At 42.7% G+C, this 19,593-nt stretch overlaps 1 protein-coding gene across 1 annotated transcript in view; it reads right to left on the reverse strand.

Moving 5' to 3' along the window:
- Window positions 1-19,593, reverse strand: part of ruvbl1 (RuvB-like AAA ATPase 1) — a 59,668-nt gene that overhangs the window by 36,641 nt on the left and 3,434 nt on the right. The window contains exons 2-6 of the mRNA XM_068052160.1: window positions 15,983-16,069; window positions 15,332-15,464; window positions 8,324-8,475; window positions 5,517-5,606; window positions 3,630-3,779 (exon numbers count right to left, since the gene is read on the reverse strand). Of these exons, the coding sequence (XP_067908261.1) occupies window positions 3,630-3,779; window positions 5,517-5,606; window positions 8,324-8,475; window positions 15,332-15,464; window positions 15,983-16,069 (612 nt within the window). The remainder of the gene's footprint in view (window positions 1-3,629; window positions 3,780-5,516; window positions 5,607-8,323; window positions 8,476-15,331; window positions 15,465-15,982; window positions 16,070-19,593) is intronic.

The following is a 19,593-nucleotide window of genomic DNA, read 5'->3' on the forward strand; positions in this document are numbered from 1 at the left end:
TTAAAACCTACATCTTTGAGCAAGTTTTTAGTTACCCCTCCTAATACCTTATTCTTTGGCTCAGTGTCAATTTTTTTCTGATTATACTCTGGTGAAACACACTATATAATTGCTTTACTTTGAAGGTAATAACGCCTCAGTTACAATAGCAGGCACGAATCAAGCGTTCACATCCATGACTCTATGACATACTAATCTCCGCATGGGATAACTTCAAGGCCAACCTTTCAAGTGGGACTCACTGTCATAGGACTGCACCAAAAAGGTTATCTTGTCATTTTTCCCAGATACGTGATACTTTTCAGAGCTGGTGTTGCATTTCCATTTTAGGTTTGTATCCAATATCTTTCTATAATTTCCCTCACGGGCTTTATATAAATCCACATACTTTTCCTGCTGGTCCAGCATTGCCAAATGTAGAACTGAGGCAGACCGACTTGAAAGCCCCAAGTTCTACTGTTGGTTTATGCCAGGTTAGCAGATTTCAGCTGTGGCAGTATTTCAGTCACTGCAAATGGCAAAGTGCCACTGAGCTGCAAGAATGTAGAAAAGTATCCAGCCTAGGCTCTCATTCTGGATTTGCTGTCCTTTGACTTGAATATCCCAAGGCTCGGCCATGGGGAATAGTCGGTCCTGCAGAGTTGCCAGCACTCAAAAGAACCAAATCCCAGCAACAGTCAGCGTCTTCAGAACAAAATGGGGGAAAAAATGCCAGAGAAAATGAGGAGAGACCAGGGTAAGCAGAGATAAAAACAAGAAATGCTGGAAATACTCAGCAGGTCTGCCAGCATCTGTGGAGAAAGAAGCAGAGTTAACGTTTCAGATCGGCGACCCTTCTTCAGAACTAGCAGATATTAGAAATGTGAAAGGTTTTAAGCAAGTAAAGCGGGGGTGGGGCAAGAGATAACAAAGGAGGAGGTGTAGATAGGACAAGGTCACAGAGAATAACCAACCTTCGCTCCATGACCTTCTGGTCGGTTATTCTCTGTGACCTTGTCCTATCTACACCTCTTCCTTTGTTATCTTTTGCCCCACCCCCGCTTCACTTGCTTAAAACCTTTCACATTTCTAATATCTGCTAGTTCTGAAGAAGGGTCACTGACCTGAAACGTTAACTCTGCTTCTCTCTCCAAGAATGCTGCCAGACCTGCTGAGTATTTTCAGCATTTCTTGTTTTTATTTCAGATTTCCAGCATCTGCAGTATTTTGCTTTTATTCCAGGGTAAGCAGAGGAAGCCCTTGGTTTTGTGAAAACTGGATTATCAGCTGAATGTCCAATTCAAAGCAGGCTCTTACAATGCATTCCAGGATATGGAAATCTGATCAGGAAAGGCTATCAGAAAATATATGATCAGCTTCAAAGTTTGCTGATGATTTTGGAGAACCCTACTCATCTGAAAACTGAGCAAAGCTACTTTTTATGCACCCCTCTGCCAAAGCTAAACAATCCCGGCTACAATTCAATCATCCGGGGTGGGGGAGATGGAGAGGGAATGCATATTGTCTGCTGTATGGCTGGCTGATCCCAGACATGGCTCACAGTTGGGACAGAAGAACTGGCCTGAGCTCTCTGTAATTATGGGGAGCATGAAAGTGGGGGAAAGAGAAAGAAATAAACCTGACAGCTTCTGCCACTGCTTGCTGCCCAGTAACCACTGCTACAAAATGCCCGTGTATAGAAGGCAGGCAAGGAAATGATCAGGCCTAACTGATACACTCCCCTCAGGTGGGAGTTTACATATGAAGAGTGTGTTGATTAGATGAGGAACTGGATGCTGCTAGGATGAATGGAATTGTACCCACACAAGAGTTAGTACCTCTAGGGAGAGGAAGCAGGAAGCTAGATATATAACAATCTAAGAGTACAGATACATAAATAGTTAAAGGTGAAAGGTCGAAAAGGCCAACAGCATTCTGCTATAAAAAAATCATAGGCATTGAATATAAAAGTAAATTAATTAAATCATACAAGACATTGGGTCGGTATGCAGGAATACTGCAGACAGTTCTCAACACCACACCTGCTTTGCCCTGTTAGAATTCTATGAGCCTGGACTTTTTTCAAAATTTTATTTTATTTAGAGATACAGCACCGAAACAGGCCCTTCAGCCCACCGAGTCTGTGCCGACCAACAACCACCCATTTATACTAACCCTGCAGTAATCCCATATTCCCCTACCACCTATCTACACTAGGGGCAATTTACAATGGCCAATTTACCTATCAACCTGCAAGTCTTTGGCTGTGGGAGGAAACCGGAGCACCTGGCGAAAACCCACGCGGTCACAGGGAGAACTTGCAAACTCCGCACAGGCAGTATCCAGAATCGAACCCAGGTCCCTGGAGGCTGCGGTGCTAACCACTGTGCAGCCCTAAGGGGTGTTTTGAAACACCAAATAAATTCTAAATCAGATCAGCAAGATCAGTATCAGCCACCTGCAATATGTTATTGAGAACCAGAATTTAAACTTAATACAGCTACCAAAGGTTCCATATTCGACACCACAAAGACAAAAAGCTTGGATACTCCTTGCTTTATACTGTGAATTAGTTTTGGAACATAAGCAAATGAAACAGCCATCCAACAGCAACAACACCCTAGACATTGCAATAAAATAACTGACCACTTCAACTGTTCTACTTTGATAACTGGTTGAGCAGAATGTTGGCCAGGACAGTGGGAGAACTCCTTGCTTTTCTTCAGATCTTCAATGTCTGCCTGAATGAGGAGATGGAATGTTTTATCCGAAAGGCACCACCTCCACAGTACTGAACTGGAGTGTCATCCTGGATTATGCATTCAAGTCTTAGTGTAGGGCTTACACCCTTCTCATCCAGGGCGAATGAATCACAACATGAGCCAAGCTGACACTTGTAAACACACTGACACACACCGAATGGTGTAAACACAAATTAAAGTTGAAGTTAGAATCCGAAGTAGCCTCAGAACATGACAAAAATGCAACAGCTCAAATCACACTAAATGAGCACATTTCAAATAACAAGTATATTACACTAAGGGCTGGTGTAGACCTAGAGTGTCAACTTGACTCAAGTCAGTTTCATTCCATCCCTAGGTTAGAAGGTTGTGGGTTCAAGCCTCAAGGCAGGACTTGAGCACATATTCTGGGCAGCACTGATGGAGTGTTACCTTGGAGGTACTGTCCTTCAGGTGGGGTTTTAAACTCAGGTCCTGTCTGCCTATTCAGGTGAAAATTGAAGATCTTACAAGCATTATATGGAGAGGATCAGCAGGTTCTTCGGTATGCTGGCCAACAGTTCTTCCTCAACCAACACCATCAAAGCAGATCAACTGACCATTCGTGTTATTAGTTGGTTTGAGAGAACTTGCTGGCGCAGAATGGCTGTTGCATCTGCGGACATAAAAAAAAAATCAGTATAAATCCAAAAGAAATTCGTTGCTTGATAACATTTTTGTGGCGTTTTGATGCAAGAAGGCAATATACAGATACAAGTACAAGCATTTATTAACTGAAATGTCTGCATTATGATGTGTTTGCCAATGTAAGCATTTTCAGATTTCATGATCTAACCTTTTTTTTGCTATTTTCTTTTGTATTAAGTGACTGAGGTGGAGAGTGAACCCGAGCAATGCTGAGTTCATTACCTGCGGTCTTGCGTTTGCTACATCTAGATCGTGCAGTGTCACGTCCTGTATGATCTCTTTCTTCTTGTGAACATCACCCTTTGGCAGGGGAACGTACTCTTCAGCTTCAAGGTCAAATTCCGTGGCGTATGTATCACACCTGCCCTGCCTCTGTGAAGAAAGTCCAGGATGAGGGGGGAATAAAACAGGTGCGCTGTCAGTTTACCTGCCAGACTTCAGGCTGAAAGAAAAGCAGGAGTGGAGGAAGGCCCCCGACACACAATTATGGCATTGACAGGCTTTTGTCAACTCACTGCAACTGTCTCTCTCGTTTTTGGCAAGCAAAGCCAGCCCACCTGCCCACCTCTACCCTTGCCAAAATCACTTAGCTTCCCAGCAAATCGGCCTTTTTCTTCTCCTCAGATAATACTACCTCCAAATTTGCTATTCTTACAAAAAGGACCTGATGCAACAGATAACATTAACTACAGTTCACTGAACATGTTACGGTCACTTTGTAGCTGGATGCCCCAGCACATGATAACTTGTACTGATAAAGTGTGCAGCAAATTTTCTTAATTATTTAAAGCCCACGTGCCCATGACATATACAGCCTACTGACTGAGTAATGCATACATTAAAAATAAAGTTGAAAATAAAGAGCAGGCAATTAAATTTAGGTTATTACATTTTATCATTGTCAATTTTCTCCCTTCCAGCACTCTTCTAAAGGCACTGATCCCTGCTAGAGTATGGGCCCCACAAGTGCGACACCATCTGTGAGCTTTCTTCACATGCTAAATCCACAGAGTGTGTATTGGCAGACTATTCAACTGTGTTCAGCATCACAGTTAAGTCCAATCTGCTTTTTAGCTCATGTCCACACATGTGCACTCTCTCAGCAGGGATCTCTGCGTGGTGATCAAAGTCAAGGATCCTGGCCAATTTCTGTCTCTCTTTCTTAGGGACATTGAGGTTAAATGTAGCACCCCTAACACTCCCTTCCTGACATCAGAACTGACCAGAGATTGAACTTGGGTTTGGGTTTCTCATTCCTTTATCACTACACCAACAGGGAAATGTTTTTTTAAACCACTTTAAAACTACAAATTTTATAGTGCATCAAAATCTTCCATTCTCCTTTCCCACTCCCCCTTGTATTAATTTACAATTCAGTTCTCTGCAGCCCAGGAAAGACACTGTTTATAAACTAGACTAGGTTCAAGAACCTGAAATACGATAGAACCACACAATAGGGTCGATTCTTAAAATACATTTGGATGTAAACAGACTAATGTGATCAAGAAAGCTTACTTTTTAGTTTCTGCACTGATTTGGAACTGAAAAATACTTGCTTTCCCACACCCCTTCAAGCCACTTGGTTCCTACTCAAGCAATTTGCACTTTGTTTTGGCATTCTACTATCCTCTTTTAAAGATCAAGTTTTCACTTGGAATTAACGAGCAATGTCCTTTAAAATCCATGGTCTGCCTTCTTGCCCTGCATTCCAACCAAGTTAAGGAGAGTCTTTGTCTATCTGCTTTGCTGAACCCCCTCTCTCACATACTAAACTAAACTACAGAATCAATACTGATAATCTGCACATAACTTTCATCAAATGTCCAACACATTTTTATTCTGCTTTCTCTGAGCTTTTGACATCACCCAACTTTCCCATTTTCAAAAGTCTTTTGAAAAAAAACTTATAAATTCCCAAACAAATTTTCCCAAAAGCAAAAACATGGGAGCTCCATCATCAACTTTCCTTCCCTCCAACGAACAAGAGCACCAGAGGAGAGATGCACAGTGGCTGTTTAATCTTGCAGTCAAAGTTCAACATGTGAATTTTTAAAACCTATTTAATCCCATGTCAACAGCTTGACTCTGATTACTTTTTGGAAACTCTACCTTCACAGCCCCACTGTTTGCTTCAATGTAAATCACATCTCCGACTTCAACACGCTCCTTCTGCAGGCTCTCATAGATACTAGGATCAAGCTGAAACACACAATATGACACATTAGAAGTACAGCATGGAGACTTGCCAAAGAAAAAAAACTTGCGCTAAAACACAGTCATTCTTAACTGGACATGAAACTTAACTTTATGGACTGGTGTATAAATTAGAGAGACATGGGAAGTTTTACGTGCTTGGATATTGCATTCATATCCTAAAAAGACAAAAGGCTGATGATTAAATGAATTAATTCCATCTAATGAAATGGAAGTAGTTTAGTTTAGTCCTATGACCAACATGCAAAACAAGGACCAAAACAGAGACTCAGTTAACATACCAAACATTTTTTTTTTTTTTAAATTGAGCTCTACCAATAGCACTGTGAATAAAAGCACTGCCCAATGTGCTCTTGAACCATTTAGAACAGGATGGTCTCATGTTCAAACCAAGTTCAGTTGAGTTACCCGATCTCAGCTAGTGCTACAGTTGGGGGTATTATAATTGGTCCAGGGAAGGGATCATCCAGGGTTCTTTCTCATCACTTTCCAGGGATTCCGACTGAATATTGTGTTGGATTTTGCATAGGAGGTGGGACTCCCAACGCCAAGCCGAAAAGCCAGGGTGAACCCCGGCTCTGCATTTTCGCAGCCCCCCGGAGCGATCCTCTGGTGCTTTTAAATATAAGTTTCAGGAGACAGGATCCCTGCACCTTTAAAGATGGGGATCCCACCTCCATGAGCTGCTGGTCCATCAGAGGGCTGGCAGCTCAGCAGTGCCACTGCGAGCAGTGGCCACTGTCGGTACTGCAGAGGTCTTTTATTTTTTTATTTATTTTTTATTTAGAGATACAGCACTGAAACAGGCCCTTCGGCCCACCGAGTCTGTGCCGACCATCAACTACCCAATAATACTAACCCTACACTAATCCCATATTCCTACCATATCCCCACCTGTCCCTATATTCCCCTACCACCTATCTATACTAGGGGCAATTTATAATGGCCAATTTACTTATCAACCTGCAAGTCTTTGGTGGTGGGAGGAAACGGGAGCACCCGGCGAAAACCCACGCAGACACAGGGAGAACTTGCAAACTCCGCACAGGCAGTACCCAGAATTGAACCCGGGTCGCTGGAGCTGTGAGGCTGCGGTGCTAACCACTGCGCCACTGTGCCTTGGTCCCATGCCCAGCGGGGGGACCACGGACAAGGGGTAGGTGACGCGTGGTCACCAGGGCCAGTCCGGTAGGCCCCAGTGAGGGCGGGGGTCTTGTGGACCAAGGGGAGAGGAGACCCGGGGGTGAATTGATTCCCAGTGGGGGGAGGGGGGGGTCCTCTGTGGGCCACAAATTGCCCATGCAGGAGGGACACCCCCACTTCCGCCAAGCACACGGGGAGGCCGCCTTGTTTTACAAGGTTCCCTCCTGCCTCTGGTAAGATTCCAGCAGCGGCGGGAAGAGGCCCCTAATTGACCGTTAATAGGTCACTTAAGGGCCTCAATTGTCCTCTGGGTGGGAAGGCCGTTGTCAGCCTATACCGCCCCAAGGAAGATTGCTGGGCGACGGGAGGCAACGGACCCTTCACTCCGCCGTCCCCTGTTGCAATGCCCCCCGCCCCCTGATCCCACCTCAGGTGGGGTGGGGCAGGGCCCCTAATATCCAGCCTATTGTGTGTGGATGTATTGGGTTCTGCTGTGATGCACCCAATGGTTAAATAGCCTGCAAAGAGTGTCTAGGCTTATGTATGAAGAATGAACACTCAGGTGCCCTAGGCAGAGTTAGCATGCTCCGGTGTGGGCAGGGTGGGGGTTTGGAAAGAGAAACACAGAAGCCCAAGCAGAAGTAGTTGAAACAATAACCCATTTATTGACCAATACATAGCAATTTATGGTCTACACATATTTAAAACTCCCGTCCAACCTGCCCTGCAACCTTCAATGATTTGTGTACATATATCCCCAGGTCCCTCTGTTCCTGCACCCACTTTAGAATTGTACCCATATATTGCCTCTTCTCGGTCTTCCTACCAAAATAAATCACTTCACATTTCTCTGCATTAAATTTCATCTGCCACTTGTTCATCCATTCCACCAGTTTATCACTACCCACCTCAAGTTCACATATTTCCGAGTTTTGTGTCATCCGCAAATATATTAATATATTACAGCATTTGGAGATCAATCACATTCTACAATTTAGTTTGCCTACAAGTAAAAGTTGGTGACAGAATAAATAAAATTTGGTTTTATTGCTCAAGCTTCTAGCATTTTCCTATTTTTTTTTTAAAACCAAAGCTCTCCACTTTCCCATGAAATTACATCAATAGCCTTGCCCATTAGCTTCTGGTGTTCCAATCTTAACTCACTGCCTCCAATTGCTGCTGTCCGATCTGTACCCATCAATATTACATTCAGTATTACGCAGCACAAAATGCTGTTTCTAGGCTCAACCCAAGCTCGCAAAGACAAAATACTACTGTTCAACACCCCTCAAATCCAGGTCAGTGTGAAGATATCAGAAACTTGTCAATTGGCTTATTGACATCACTTGATATAACTGTGCTACAGCACGTAACCTATATTTTCCACACAGTGATTTATTTTATGGATTACATCCCAAGTTAGTAACAGATTCAAAGCTGATATATATGCATCAGAAAAAGTTATATGGCCTCTTTCCTGAACTTTACCCGTTGCTAAAAATACAGACTAGCACTCTTGTTTTAACATGACAAAAATATACATATAAAATTTTCCATACCTTCAGCTGCTTAGTGCCTTTTGCTGTCTTTAGCCCAATGATAACATGGCTGACTGTCTTTCCATAACCACCCATGGGATTCTCCGTCTCGCAAGGGGTCAGTTCCGTGACCTCGCCTTCATAAACCTCCTTTGTCTCTTTTATCCTTAGGCCTGAAAAAACATTCGAAATGCTCATTGCAACCATTAAATCATGTAAATATTGGGCGGGGGGGTGAGGGGGGGGCGGTGATGTGGAGAGGGGCAGGAATTTACAAGATGTCTTTGCTTCACAAACTTTTCATATAATTACAGCATCTTCACTTTAAAAGGTTCCTCTGCAGTGCTTGAAGAGCTGTGATTATCTAGCACCAATACAACAACCATTACCAAGTTCACTGTCCAGTAAAGCTTTGCTAAAGAGATGCTTTTATGCTGGAGTCAAGAGGGTTTCCATTATTGGTGCAACCTCAATGTAAACCTGGATTTGTTGGTGTTGAGGAAGATTCATTTTTTAACCAGTGTGCCAGCCTCAGTGAATCTGATCGGTTTACACTGAGGTTGCTTCCAGCTGCACGAGACCTACACTTCAGAAACAACCACTTCAAAACCTTCCATGGGCACCAATATAAAAGCAACTCATCTGCTCTGAACATGCTGTTACCAAACCAATTTCATTCCAAACAAGATAGACATAACTCCACATGAAGACTAACAGCACTATATGGAGAATCGTGCCAGAAAATAAACTGCCAATTAGAAAAACTTGAAAAAGGTCAGTCGTTAAAGACACTGGACTATACAGACCAGATGGTTTGATCCTTGGGGTTTTTGTTGAGTTACTCAATCCTAGTTGAAGCAACAGTAAGTGCATCACAATTGCCCCGGGTAAGAATGGGGAAAAAGGTAGCCAAATGGTTCCCATTCCAGAGTGCTATACAGTAATTCTCTTCCCAAAACATCCCATACTGCTAGATAATCCGTTGCTTTGCTTTGGAGGATTGGGTGATCTTATATAGCCCTTGAACGCTGGATAAAGGGGCTGATTCAAGAATATTTTCCCCTCTTTGGGGTCCTTGCTATTTCTCTAGCCTGGCTCCTTAATGAGGCATCATCTCATCTCACTGGGCATACCTGCATCCAGTCTTACACTGCTCCCTTCTGGGATAGAGAAGTTTGAAGAGGCAGAATGATCCTCTGTCTCTTACAAGGGCAAGTGGGAAATCCCAGTTCAGGGTAGGACTCAGTCCAACACAATCCTGGTGGTTTTCCAGTTCCACCTGCCATACTATGACCACAACTATGGCAGAAGTCTGACACAACAGCTGAAGAAATGCAGCTCCTCACTGCTCAGGCTCAGAAGAAGAAACAGAATAATGAACAAAGAGAGATGAATTATAAATGTGTATTTAGTTCGCATTTAGATTCCAATACGTGGACACAACATAGCAAGGAGCAAAAATGCTTCACAACCAACAATAAACCATATTCTCAATGCTAAGCAGACTTTATTAGCAAAGCTATCACTGGTAATTAAGGGTAATAGTGCTGAAGTCAGAGCACGTAGAAGTATGATGTTAGCTTTCCTGATATGGTGTGGAGCCATAAGGGTTCCAGGTTCAAATGCTGCCCTGTACAGTTGTTGTATCTCAGCAGATGCTCCTGTACTGGTCTGGGAAAAGAGAAATAACAATGTTTCTATCCTCAATCAGCATCCAGCAACCTCTGCTGGAAAATACACGTGACTGTCAGAAGAAGGCAGAATCATAACCAAGCTTGATCCTATCAGTGGTCTTGTGTACTGTCCACGCTCCCAGTGGCTAGATTCACGTCTTGAATTGCAAGTCACCGAAGGCCGGGGATATTTACCATATAACCTTATTCAAGTAGGAGTCCGCATCTTCAGGAGAGTTACGTTAAATAAAACCGAGGGGTTGGGGGAAATTATGAAAAGAGCACTACATATTTAATTATAAAAGTTTAATATGAGCAGTCAAGTTTATGGCAGCCACATTTCAAAATCTTTTTAGAACCACTGACTTTGTTTCTGGCATCTTTGTATGAAATTAGGAGATTTGCTCGATAGCTGGATTTAGTCTGAACCAGGTGGATCAGAGGCTGAAAGAGGCAGAGAGATGCTCCACTAAAACATCCCAATCTTTCACTAGGCCCGTTATTTGTTCGCAAAGTTCCTCCATTCTGACATTCAGAGAATGCGCTGGCCCATCAATGAGGCTGGCTGTATAAGCGATTTAACTCCACTGCCTTTATCTCTCAACCTGACAACAATGCTGACAACAGTTTCATCTGCGAGCTTGAATTACTGAAGCCTGACAGGGCACGTCATCACGTCAAGGAAATATTGTGGGCTTCTCTCCTTTTATTTCTCCTCGAGTTTTTAATTTGACAGTTACATAAAGGGCAGGCAAAGCCAATAGCTTCATTTTTCTCAGAATCAATGGGTCAACACCACTTTTATTTTGTTGCGGTAATTAAGGAGCAACTTCCCCCAATGCTGTGGAGCCGTGCCTTTGGCACATGGTGGCAGAATGTGGTTATGCGCCTGAAATCTCCACTACTGTGCTCCTGATCTCAGCCTCCAGGAGTATGCTGGGAGTCAACCTGGTCTGCTCCGACACATTCCAAGGTGGCTCGCTGGAAACTGGCATCGGTAGATGTGACAGTAAGTAGACCATCATCTGGGATTGGAATGTTTTGTGGCACAAAGGCTACAAAAAGTGTGCAATGCTGTCACCAGCAAAGAAGAACAATCTTGTTGCAATTACAGGCAAGAGCAGAGGAATGCACAGAAATAGAAAACCCAATTGCCATCCCTCCTGCCTGTTCAAAGCTCAAAATAACTAGAAATTGCAGCACCAAAGGAGATTATTTTATACCTTCATCCCTGTCCACTCTAACTCTATTTCTCTGCATCCTTTTTCATTTCTTCCAAAAGTTATAATCTCTGCTTCAATAGGTACTTGTGGAAGAGCCAGCGCAGTCTCCCAAAAATTGCGCAACCGAGTCTTCGACAAGAGATCTCCAAAAGAGGAAAAATAGTCGACAAAGCTGTTATTGTCACCATCCTTCCGTATGGCAGTGAGACATGGGTCACCTACTAAAGACACCTCTGGGCACTAGGGAATTTCCACCAGCAGTGTCTCCATAGGATATGCAAAGTCAAGTGGGAAGACAGGCAAACAAACTTCAGCATCCTCGCTGAAGCCAATTTCTCCAACATTGCAACTATGATTATGAGGAAATCAGCTCTGCTGGTCTGGACACTGCAACTACATGCCAAATAATTGGCTTTCGAAGCAAGTCCTCTTCTCACAACTTAAGGATGGCAACTGATCTCAAGGAGGACAGAGAAAACATTTTAAAGGACACGCTGAAGGCCTCATTGAAAAGCAGACAAATTGACATTGGTGCGTGGGAGGAACTTGCCACAAACTGTACCATGCTGTAGTGCCTATCCACAAACCGCAACACAGTCAGAAACTGACTGCGTGAACTCTGCTGCGGAGGAGCGAAGAAAGCAGGAGAGAGCACAGAACCCTGACTTGAGGACACCTCTTTCTCAGGGCAACTCCTGCCCTCCCTGCCCAAAGATCTGTGGCACCAGGATTGACCTGTTGAGTCACCTAAGGACACACAAATCATGATTCCTGGCAGACGTCATCTTTGTTTTGAGGGACTGACAACAACAAATACAATGATGTGAAAAAGATTCTTCTCACTTCCTTTTCCTCCTTCTACTGATGATCAGCTAACTAATGGAAGAATCTTGTACTATGATTCCTCTTGAAACTTTTAAAATTTTTGAAAACCTCTGTTATATTCCCCCTTAACCTTCTCTATTCTAATGAGCCTTACTTCAACTATAAAGCTGTTTAGAGTCAGAGTTGGTAGGTGCAGTGCATGGTTGCTTCTTGACCCAGTGCCTGGCGGACGTCCACCACAGAATGATAAGGTTTAGCGTGTTCTGGGAATTAGAATTACCCAACACTAGGACCCAGATACATAACTTAAAATGGAATATCAACAAAATGAGAGAATATCTACATGAAATAGACTGGGGGAGGTTGGTCAACAATATTTCAGTAAAAGATAAATGAAACACCATTAAGAGTATTGAACTGAGCATGCAGAATAAGCACATTTCCATATGCAAGAAGTTCAGATTGAGCAAATGTGACCGTAAATAGACCGATAAATAAATTAAAAATGATACAAATGAAAAATAGTATGTACAAATCTTGCAGGGAAGGGAGCAACTGGGATGAATACAATTGTAGCAAAGTATTAAAAAGGAATCAGGAGGCAAAGAGAAAATTGGTTAAGAAGTATAGCAGCTGAAGATGAGCACAACAGTAAAAAAAACTTTTAGAACAACACCAGGTAGTGTGCAGTTGGAGAAAATGTGGAGAACATAAAAGATGCAAACAAACTTGACACTGAGGAGGAGCACAATAAATCGCAAACATTTTGAATGAATTTTTTTTTTTTTAAATGAGTATTCACAAGGGAAAATATAAGCAACATTCTCTTTCCGAACAAATCTAGTAAACAGCACCAGAGTAGGAGACCAAAACTTTGGCTTCTGAATACTGGATTAATATTCAATGGGTTACGTGCACCTGACGGGAGTGCTGCAGCAATCCCCCTATCTGGTTCTCCTGGAGGTGGGTGTGAATCAGGCTAATAAGCAGTCCACGGAAAAAGTCACTAATGGAAACAACCCAGTCTGGTGGATGCAAAGCAGATGAACAAATGGGTTGCCTCAAGTGTTGTTAGGCAAAGAAAAGAAACAGCAGTCAACATGAATTCGAGAAAAGATCCTGCCTGAACAACTTCCTTGATTTTGTGGAGGAAGTGACAATCCAAGAAGACTGTGGTAAGGTTCTAGGAGTGAAGCTCTAGAAGTATGAGCTTTATGGTGCACCCTGACTTCCAAAAGGCTAATGATAAAATTCCACGTGAAAGGCTTTTAATTAAACTTAAATCTATTGTGATTCAGAGTAAACCCTGGGAAATGGATAAGATACTGGGTGAAGGGTAGAAAACAAGTCATTGTTAGAAGAGTTAAGTCAGTGGAGGGGCAGGTTGGCGATGGGGAGGGGGTGGGGGGGAACCTCAGGCTCAGTACTGGGAGCATTACTATTGCTAATTGACATAAAGCACCTGGATTCAGAAATTCAATAAAATGTTGGGCGGCACAGTGGCGCAGTGGTTAGCACCACCTCACCTCACCCTGCAGCGACCCGGGTTCAATTCTGGGTACTGCCTGTGCGGAGTTTGCAAGTTCTCCCTGTGACCGCGTGGGTTTTCGCCGGGTGCTCCAGTTTCCTCCCACAGCCAAAGACTTGTAGGTTGATAGGTAAATTGGCTATTGTAAATTGCCCCTAGTATAGGTAGGTGGTAGGGGAATATAGGGAAGGTGGGGATGTGGTAGGAATATGGGATTCGTGTAGGATTAGTATAAATGGGTGGTTGATGGTCGGCACAGACTCGGTGGGCCGAAGGGCCTGTTTCAGTGCTGTATCGCTAAAAAAAAATGTTGTCAAATTTACCAAAGTTACCAAACTAGGAGACAGCAGAATCCCAAAAAATGCTCAGAAATTACAAATTACGTTTGACAAGATATAAAATGGGCAGAACAGCACATAAAATTTAATGCAGAGAAATGTGAAGTACCACACATGGGTAGAAAAATAAACCACAGAGGTACTAGATAAACATTGTTGAAATAGCTAAGGATGAAACTGAAAAGAAACCTAGGAGTCTTAGTAAAGTTATTAAATATGTTCAAACAATGCAGAGCAGCAATCAACAAAGCCAATAGGAACTACATACAGTAGAATACAAAACAGAGGAGGTAATGATGAAACTTTACAGTGCTCTAGTTAAATCACACCTTCAATACTGTATCCAGTCTGGTCACCAAGAAACAAGACAAGCATTCAAAAGGCAGACTGGAGGCAGTCCAGAGAAGTGTCATGAGGCTAAGCCTCTAAGGAAAACACTGGAGAAACATGGGCATTTCAGTCAGAGTTGATCTCAAAGTTTATATATGGTATATCAGAAAATTCTTCTTCACACAATGACTGAGCAATATGAAATACACTTCCAGTTAGAGTGGTGGAGGCAAAACCCCAGGAATCATTTAAGAAACTGTTGAATGTTACAATGCAAGGTTGTTGGGAGAGAATGCTTTTCAATCTCTCTGGATGGATGAATCAAATGATCTATGATTATCTTGTCACGTCTATAAACTCTCATTCCTGGTATGGCTAGTTGACTCGTGAATCTTCACTAAAAAGTTTCCATGGCTCTAACATTCGGCTTTGTTTTTTTTCTACACAATATTATCAAACTCCCTCTTGAATTTGTCCCAACTGTCGCCCTGACCACACATTCATTGCAATCTGTGTGAAGTAATTAAGTCTAAATGTTCACCTTCCCAGTTTTGATTTTGTTTGAGTTAGTGGTAAATAATCACAGTGGGCATCAGAGTGTAGGCAAAATAATTGACAGGGAATTAAACTATACACTTCTAACGTACAAACTTACACCTAATTAAGATCTATGTGAACTTTAAGCAAATAGAACACCATGTAACTGTTCAGTACATTGTACCACAGTACCAAGCTTCCAGATTCAGGCAAACTAAAAATGCACTTGGTCACAACATCCACAAGCTACTTTCAGCTTCAAGATTCCATACAAGAAATGGAATTAAAGGATCCAATTTCTCTCTCACGGGATTTCTGGAGCATTTAAACAACACAGAAACAGAGCCTAAGAACAATGAATCATGGCAATAGTACAGTGCTGAGCAGAATAGTACTATATGTTTTAAAGCCGAACAGTTCAGCCACTGTTCTTTGGAATTCACCCCTAAAATTACTGAACTATTTGAAATTATATAATTTCCTACACAAAATTGGCCAGAACTTAGTGCTATACCAAGAGCTTTCTGGTGGTTACAAGATGCAAACAAAGCAAAGCTTTAAAATATTCTACTCACCAATTGCTCGTCTGAAGTTTTCCATCAGTACTTCAGTTTTCTTGATTTCAGTCGAATAGACTTCGCTTCCCACCATGGGACAAAATGGAACTTTGTTTCCCAACTCCTGTGCAACGGCCAGAGCTAAAGCTGTCTACAGGAAGGAAAATAAAGCACATTCACTGAGTGTGCTTGTTCAGCATTAAAGGGGAAGGGAAGCTAGGGAGAGTACTGCTTTCTCAAATTAAACCCTTCTTTTAAAGTCAAAAAGTCGTATAAGCTTGAACAACATTTTTAAAAAAATCAAACATCACACCAGGATAGAGGTGCCCTACGTTAAAAGAGCAAGACAGGCGAGTGCTGGACTCTCTAAATGTTAAGCTAAGTTTTGCGTGTCAATGATAGTAATTCCCACTAATTATTGACAAAATCAACAGGACTGCTAGAGACCAGAGCCAGATTTATTCTGGATGCATAGTAAATTGAATTCAGTCATTGAGAACTGTACATTTTTCAACTGGATTCACTCCACAAGAATCAAATGCATGGTACTGATTGGAAGCCAAATTGGAGAACTCTCACATTTATAAAACTCAAAATGCAGCGATGAAAAAGGCCAAACTCTTTCAGCGTTTCGAACAGAACTACCGCCCAGCCAACTGGCTACTGTACCTTGCCAGTTCCTGGAGGTCCAGCCAACAAAACAGCCCTGCCAGCCATTTTCTTACTTCTAATCAGCTCCACTATAATACCACAAGCCTGGGGAAATAGAAAGGAAAAAGACAAAGTCAGTACTTCTAAATGGGGCCTTACTGTGCCCCTCATCTCCCAAGAAATAAAGAAACTGAAATGAAGAGATGTTGTCAAAACAATGTCATTTTCCCACTCATGTTAATAATCTATACATTCCTTAATTTATTCTAAACCCCATACAGTCATAGATTTTATGGGTTTCAGCACAGTAGCTATCTATTGAAGTACAAGGCATGCTACTTTATGATTTGCACATTACCTACAAATTAAATTTTGTACAATACATTTGACCATTTATGTGTAGGTGAAACCGAACTATTAAGAACTAACTTTAAACAAACAAATTCCCAGAAAGAGATATAAAATTGGAAATAAGAAAAATTTGAATTAATTTCTGTATCTCTTATGTACTTGAAAATCGATCTGCTTCCAAGGGACCTGGGGCCAGAGTTAAATCTAATGGGTACAATATAGGCCCTTCTAAACTCTGCTGAGGGTTTAGTAATAGACAGATACATTGTATAATTCAGGACTACATTACACAAAATAGAAAGTTCGGAGATTTCATCCCCAAGTGACCTGAATGGCATGTGAGCTTTCTCAGCCAAGGAAGCAGCAATGGGCAATATATTGTTCTCTTCTTTGTCCAGGGATGCTGAGGCAAATCAGCCATGTCTTTTGCTCTTTACTGCCATCAATAAATTGCAGTATCTGGATGTCGGATGGGGACATAATTGTCACCCTTTCGACTGTCTAAAGATGACTGCAAACGTCATGGCCTTGATTTTAAACCCGCTCATTCAGCAAGAATGGTGCATGTGGGAGGTTAAAATTAGGCCCAGTTGACTTACCAGCCCAAGGTTGCTCTGCTCTTGCCCCTCGCCATTTAAACTTTGCTGACCTTCATGCTGGTCAAGGTTCCCGCCGTAGGCCAACTTTACATTCAAAAATCACAGCCTGACCTCATTGCCACTGCAACATAATCTTATGTAAAAGTGAGGGGGAGTCCCACACTGTTTGCAGCCTGGTGGCAGACCATGACAGGAGGTGCCGACTGGCCAGAAGAAGCCAAGAAAAGTCCTAAAAAAAGGTTACTCCTGTCAAAACTCCTTATGGCACAGGAGAGATTCCCCCGATGCCCTGAGTCCTTGGGCATCCACAGCACCCATCCCACCCCACTTTCAGTAGACCCATCACCTCCCCGACTACTCCTCCCACTATCTGCAGGGGTGTGTTCCCATGGATCCCAGGCTATGCCCTCCTGCAGAATTCCCACTTCAGTAGACTTAGCCAGGTGTCTGGTGGAATTCTGGGAACTTCTACGTAAAGATGGCTCTGTCATTAAGATTAGTTGAGCTTCTACGTCTTTGGACTCTCTGCAAATATAGGAACAGGGGGAGGCCATTTAGTGTTCAAGCCTGTTCTGCCATTAAATGAGACCATGACCTGCAACCTAACTCCACATGCTCCCGTTCCCCATATTCCTTAATACTTTCAGAGTCAGTCATCGAGAGATACAGCACTGAAACAGGCCCTTCGGCCCACCGAGTCTGTGCCGACCATCAACCACCTATTTATACTAATCCTACATTAATCCCATATTCCTTAACACATCCCCACCTTCCCTCAATTCTCCTACCACCTACCTACACTAGGGGCAATTTCCAATGGCCAATTTACCTATCAACCTGCAAGTCTTTGGCTGTGGGAGGAAACCGGAGCACCCGGCGGAAACCCACGCGGTCACAGGGAGAACTTGCAAACTCCGTACAGGCAGTACCCAGAACCGAACCCGGATCGCTGGAGCTGTGAGGCTGCGGTGCTAACCACTGCGCCACTGTGCTGCCCTTTGGCTAACAAAAATCTATCAATCTTAGATTTAAAAATAACAGTTGATCTAGCATCATTTGCTGTTTGCGGAAGAAAGGCCCAAACTTCTACAAGCCTTTTTGTGTAGAAATGTTTCCTAATTTCATTCCTAAAAGGTCTGGCTCTAATTTTTAGACAATGCCTCAACCTAGACTCCCCAACCAGCAGAAATAGAGTGGATCGAGAGAAACTCCATCTGTTCCCCTGAATATCTTGAAAACTTGGATCAAGTCACACCTCAATCTTCTAAATTTCAGGGCATACAACACTAGTAATGTAATCTCTTGTAATTTAACCCTTGGAGTCCAGGTATCATTCTGGTAAATCTATGTTGCAGTTCCTCAGTTCCCCAAGGTCAATATATTCTTCCTCAGGTGTGGTGGCCAGAATTGCTCACAGGTACTCCGGGTGTGCTTTAACCAGGGCTTTGTATAGCTGCAGCATAACTTCTACCTCCTTGATTCTAATACTCGAGATATAAAGGCTAGTATTCCATCAGGTTTTTTGATTATTTTCTGGACCTGTTTATGATATTTTAATGATCTATGAACCTTTCCCCCCCACCCCCTCAAGTCTCTTTGGACCTCCACTGTTTCTACCTTTCTACCATTTAGAAAGTACTCTGTTCTATCCTTCTTTGGTTAAAGTGTATAACCTCATTACCTACATTGAAATCTACTTGCCACAATTTTGTTCATTCACCTAATCCATTTGTAAATTTATTCTTTCATCTACACTGCTTACAATGCCACCTATCTGTCATTGGCAAATTTGAACATTTGACTTGCTATCCCATCATCTAAGTCATAAATAAATATGGTGAATAGTTGAGGTCCCAGCACAGATCCTTACTTGACACCACTAATCACTTCCTGAAAATGAGAGTACCTGCCCATTAACCCCACACTCTGTCTTGCCAATCAGCCGATTTCCTATCCAGGTCAATAATTTGCCATAAATTCCATGAGCTACAACATTAGCTAACAGTCTCTTCTGAGGGACTTTATTAATCGTCTTTTGGAAGTCCATACATATAACATATTTATATAGCTCCTTTAACATAATAAAACGTCCTAATGCACTTCACAGGATCGTGATAAAGCAAGAATTAACACTGAGCTATATAAGGCGATATGAGGGCAAAATGGCCAAAAGCTTGGTCAAAGAGTTAGGTTTTCAGAAGCGTCTTAAAAAAGGAGGTAAACTGGAGAGGTTTAGGGAGGCCATTCCGGAGTTTAGGGCCTAGGCAGCTGAAGGCACTTCTGCCAATGGTGGAGCAATTAAAATTGGGGACGTTCAAGAGGCTAGAATTAAATAAGTGCAGATATCTCGGAGGGTTCTGCAGAGGGAGGAAACTATAGAAGCAGGGAGGGATAAGGCCGTGGAGGGACTTGAAAACATGGATGAGAATTTTATAATTGAGTCATTGCTTGACCAGGTGCCAATGTAGCTCAGTGAGCACGGGGTGATGGGTGAACAGAACTTGGCGCGAGTAAGAACACAGCGAGTTTTGGATGACATCAAGTTTATGGAGAGTAGAATGTGGGAGGCCAGCCAGGAATGTGTTGCAATAGTCAAGTCTAGAGGTAACAAAAGCATGGATGAGGGTTTCAGCACAGATGAGCTGAGGCAGGAATTGAGCTAGGCAATGTTACGGAGGT

This window comes from Heterodontus francisci, chromosome 19, assembly GCF_036365525.1.
Source record: "Heterodontus francisci isolate sHetFra1 chromosome 19, sHetFra1.hap1, whole genome shotgun sequence".
Taxonomy (NCBI): Eukaryota; Metazoa; Chordata; class Chondrichthyes; order Heterodontiformes; family Heterodontidae; genus Heterodontus; species Heterodontus francisci.